Here is a 4,459-nt window from a genome sequence, read left to right as displayed (position 1 = left end):
AGATCTCACTGACAAATTTACAAATGGTGTATAAAAGGTCAGTATTTGCATCGTGCAGTCATTTCATTAAATTTGTGAGTTCATAAATTTTATGAAGTGGTGACAGTTTTAAAAATGAGGCGCAATGAAGTATATGATCATGTGATAAAACAGTTTTTTCACATAATCTGCAGGCGCAAAGTTTTTCTCCGCTTTTGCTGGTTTTGTGAAATGATTTTCATACATCATTTTGAATGTCCCATTGAATATTAAGAAGAAGATTGAATTAAACATCAGATCACACTGACAAATTGTCCAAATTATTTACAGATTCAGAAATGAGCATTAAATTTAACTGTTTAAGAGTTTATAGAACTTCTGTAAAGGTGTCAAAATTAAAAAGTGACTACAATAAAGAACATGGTCTGTTGATAAAAGAGTTCTTTCGCAAAATCTGCACACACATAAGTTTTCCTTCCATTGATAACAACCTTCCATTTAACAAAAATTATTGTGCAGTCCATTGGCATAGAACTTTGCAATTATTCTCCTGTGTTTTGGCGGGCAGTCCTCTAGTCCGTGTATATCATGAAACATCAATTTGTTTAAAAGCGTTGTGGTTGAGGTGTACTTGCTTACTCCGCACCAACTTTTCCAAAAAACGGCTTCTGATTTCCGGTAATGTTGTTTTATGTCTATTTCAAAAAGTTAATCGATGTACGTCTCTAATCCGTAAGTTGAATATTAAAATATTAAAATAGATCATTGAATATTAAATTGAATATTAAAATAGATCATTGATTTTTCCAAATAATGTGAAAATAGCAAATTTTCGAATTAGCATGCTTCATTTTTCTGGTTTTTGAAAATTGCGCGTGCCTAGGTTCGCTGATCAACATAGGTATTGAATAATGCATGGGTATTGAATAACTGGAAATTTCTGTTGAGTAATTTTGTGGAGCGAAACAACTGAATTTACGCTGATATTTCCAGCATTCAATTTTAGTGTGTTACGTTGCTGTGATTGCGTTACCTTTGTCTCAAAAAAGCCCTAACAGTCAATTGCATAGTTAACAAATTTTGAAGCTTCAAAATGGCCACAAAATCGCGCGAGGAACTTGTCGCAAAAGCCAAGATTGCGGAACAGGCCGAGAGGTACGATGACATGGCGGCATCAATGAAGCAAGTTACTGTCTTGCTGGAGCTCACCGAACTTCTCACAACTGATGAGAGGAACCTTCTGTCAGTTGCGTACAAAAATGTAGTTGGGTCACGTCGTGCTTCGTGGCGCGTTATCAGTAGCATCGAAACCAAACAACATTCCGACGAACGAAAAAAGGAGCTTGCCACAGAATACCGACAGACCATCGAAAAAGAGCTAAACACAATCTGTACAGAAGTTCTGGTGAGTTCAGGCAGTATTCAGCATCAAGTTAAAAATTTCTTGATCATAGAAAGTAGGTTTAGGGTTGACCCACCGGTTAATTGGTGTCAGGTTCAAGCCGTCAGAATAATGCATATTATTTGCCATGTGGTTACATTTGTAATGAGTGGTTTATATGAACACATTAGTGGACGAATAATAGTAGAACACATAATAGTGGAAGAACACATAATGGAGGAAGGAAAGGCATGCAGAATTAGGTTTGTTATATTGACGAACCTCCATTTTTTAGGAGCTCCTTGACCAATACTTGATCCCTAACTCAGAAACAGAAAAGAAGAAAGATCCTCCTATTCCCCCTGATAGCCAATCGTCACCAAAAGGACTTGAAAGCCTGGTCTTCTACTTGAAAATGAAGGGAGATTACTACAGATATTTGGCTGAAGTTAAGAGCGAAGGAGCTGGAGAAGGTAAGCAGTATTACCGAGCTTGAATATTAGAGCACTGTCCCTATATTTAACCAAAGCTTGAATATTAGCACTGTCCCTATATTTAACCAAAGCTTGAATATTAGCACTGTCCCTATATTTAACCAAAGCTTGAATATTAGAGCACTGTCCCTTTACTTAATCAATGCAATCTCATTTTTTAAATAGTCAAGCGAGGTACTGAACTTGAAAAATGTACGACTAAGCGAAATTGACTGATAGCTTTGGCCGTTTCAGATATCACAGACAAATCTGAAGCTGCATACAACCAAGCTTACGAAGAGTCGAAAGTACTTCCCCCTACTCATCCAATCAGGCTGGGCCTGGCTTTGAATTTCTCAGTGTTTTACTACGAAATCAAAAACAAACCCGAGAAAGCCTGCGACTTGGCCAAAAAGGTAAGATTTTATCAGCTTTTGTTGAAGACCCAAATATTAGTCTGTATCAAGATCGATAAAGAGAAGAAAGAACATTTAACTTAGAATTGGGATCAGTTTTATCGTCTGGAGTTACCGAACACCTGGTGAATTTCATGAACTCAATCATGTTGAAAATTTAGGCGTTTGATGATGCCATTGCCGAACTTGATCAGCTAAAGGAAGAAAGTTACAAGGACTCAACCCTCATTATGCAACTGCTCCGAGATAATTTGACATTGTGGACTTCAGATAACCAAAACGAAGAGGAGGGAGAGCAACAGTAAAACTGAAACTGAATGCAATAACATCAGCAACGAATTTCTTGCTTGCTTAAATAACTTTGTTTTTAATTTGAATGTGATAAATGTTCCCTTGATCTTTTGTTCTTTATGCTCAACTACTCAATTGTCCATATTCCTAGCCTGTCGATACAGCGCCAATTTGCAATAGTAAACAATCGGCTCTGAATAATTATTCATGTAAACAGCTGATCGTCTGGACGATTACTTATGGTTTTTTGAATAAAAATTTCTGTTGGATCATTTTCTGGAAACATTATTTCTAAATGCAGTTGAAAGTTTGAATCAATAAGTGTGAGGTCGGTGAAGTTCTAGGTTGTTGCTTAAAATTTGTTTCGGCTGCCACAATGCTTAAGTAATATAAAGTTTTAAATTGCGCACGTGCGTCAAAGATTTAATGCGCACTGAATATAAACTAAAACTATCCGATTTAAAGCAATAGTTGTTGAAATTCTGCAAACATTTTCGGATCTTATGCTTGAAGCAATTGAGCTTGCCTAAGGTAGAAAGCTATCAAAACAAACCATGTGTGGGAAACCTTTTGTTGTATAGATTACAAATACTGATTTAGGATGCCCGGTATTGTACATGATTTAAGTTCCGATAGCTCATTAGGTCTCTAATCAAAGATTTTGCAATGCTTGAATTTTCTTGTAGACAACTGGACTTCTTTGGACCATTAATTGATCTCGCAAAATCTTGCCCACACTGAATAGATTGAATTCTGGCATGCAACATACTACACACGGAAGCGAAGACTAATTTTGAAACTGCACCTTTCGTAATTTTGTCAGCTCCAATTTTATCAAGCAAGGAGATACAGCCGTTTTTGGAAAACTAATTAGTGGCTGGAGAAAATCAACCTAGGAACAGATGAATTGTTAAATATTAAAATCATTTAGGCCTTGGGACATTAAAAAGAAGTTCTTGAAATTTATAAAAAATAAAATCATTTGAGGCCTTGAGACATTAAACAACACTACATGACAAAGGTGATAGTGAAATACTTGTTAATAGCTCTCGAGCCAGGTTTATCAATTATAGTCCTGCGGTCTTATTCAATTATTAATAGCCGCCCTCATCTCAGCCGGCTATTATAGCGCTATATTTTACAATTCAAAGATCTTTAATTGTATTGGGGAGCTGTCTTTTAAGATCTGTAGTAGTGATTTTGGTCACGCCGAAACAGGAAATGGAGCGAAAAAGCGAGTGGTTTTGCGGCGTGAATCTTTTCGCTCTAATTTTAAAGTAGTGAGAAAACGTGTTTGACTCTAATTTTAACTGTTTTTTCGATTTTTTGGACCGGATATGGTTTTTCCAAGCCATTCACAGCTCATTCTAGACCTAGTTTTTGTTTGAATTAAATTTTCATTTCTCGCTGGTGGGTTTTTTGTTCACATGCGGCATTTTGACATTGATTTTCCGTTTTTTATTAGTTTGTTTTTTTAAAATGGTTTTTCAATTCACTCAGTCCATTCTAGGTCTAGTTTTACTGTTTAGTCAATAAAGATTCTTTGAATTGTACGCCAGGACTTGTCTGTGCTATGTTTTTTTACTTCGAACTTTTCGCTTTACCCATTTTGCCGCTTTTTGGACATTTTGCGTGAAATCTTTTGACTCTAGACTAGTATCACTCTTTCTGTCATTCTGCTCAAAGTCCTTTTAAACAGCAGCTGCTCAGCAAAGCAATTCACAATGAAGAGTCAGTATAAAAAAATCAAAGAAATAGAAACGGGAAAAACGCATAACGCCCATTTTTAGATGCCCGGTACTTGAACTTTGTTCTCATAAGTTTTAGTTACTATCTATAATGCTTATTGGTATTGATACTAGACCCTGTAGCCTCTCACTGAGAGACAGGAGTATGTTCAATTACAAATGGCGTCAAAA

General features: G+C 36.2%; 1 protein-coding gene across 1 annotated transcript; it reads left to right on the top strand.

Moving 5' to 3' along the window:
* Positions 1 to 914: 914 nt before the first annotated feature.
* Positions 915 to 2,809, top strand: LOC142341269 (14-3-3 protein beta/alpha-A-like). The gene is made up of 4 exons (XM_075392190.1): positions 915 to 1,384; positions 1,656 to 1,833; positions 2,089 to 2,249; positions 2,411 to 2,809. Exons 1-4 carry the CDS (start codon positions 1,073 to 1,075, stop codon positions 2,552 to 2,554), a joined length of 795 nt encoding a protein of 264 aa, XP_075248305.1. The 5' UTR covers positions 915 to 1,072; the 3' UTR covers positions 2,555 to 2,809.
* The last annotated feature ends 1,650 nt before the right edge of the window (positions 2,810 to 4,459 follow it).

The sequence above is a fragment of the Convolutriloba macropyga genome, chromosome 1 (assembly GCF_964194025.1).
Source record: "Convolutriloba macropyga chromosome 1, txConMacr16.3, whole genome shotgun sequence".
Classification (NCBI taxonomy): domain Eukaryota; kingdom Metazoa; phylum Xenacoelomorpha; order Acoela; family Convolutidae; genus Convolutriloba; species Convolutriloba macropyga.
The sequence above is the reverse complement of the archived record's forward strand: the minus strand, read 5'-3'. Positions and strand labels throughout refer to the sequence as shown.

Bases quoted from the DNA above. Each gene is read 5' to 3' on its own strand.
- LOC142341269 (XM_075392190.1), top strand. From the start codon at position 1,073: ATGGCCACAAAATCGCGCGAGGAACTTGTCGCAAAAGCCAAGATTGCG. The intron at 1,385-1,655 runs GTGAGTTCAGGC...TCCATTTTTTAG, and splicing joins CAATCTGTACAGAAGTTCTG to GAGCTCCTTGACCAATACTT. The intron at 1,834-2,088 runs GTAAGCAGTATT...TGGCCGTTTCAG, and splicing joins GAGCGAAGGAGCTGGAGAAG to ATATCACAGACAAATCTGAA.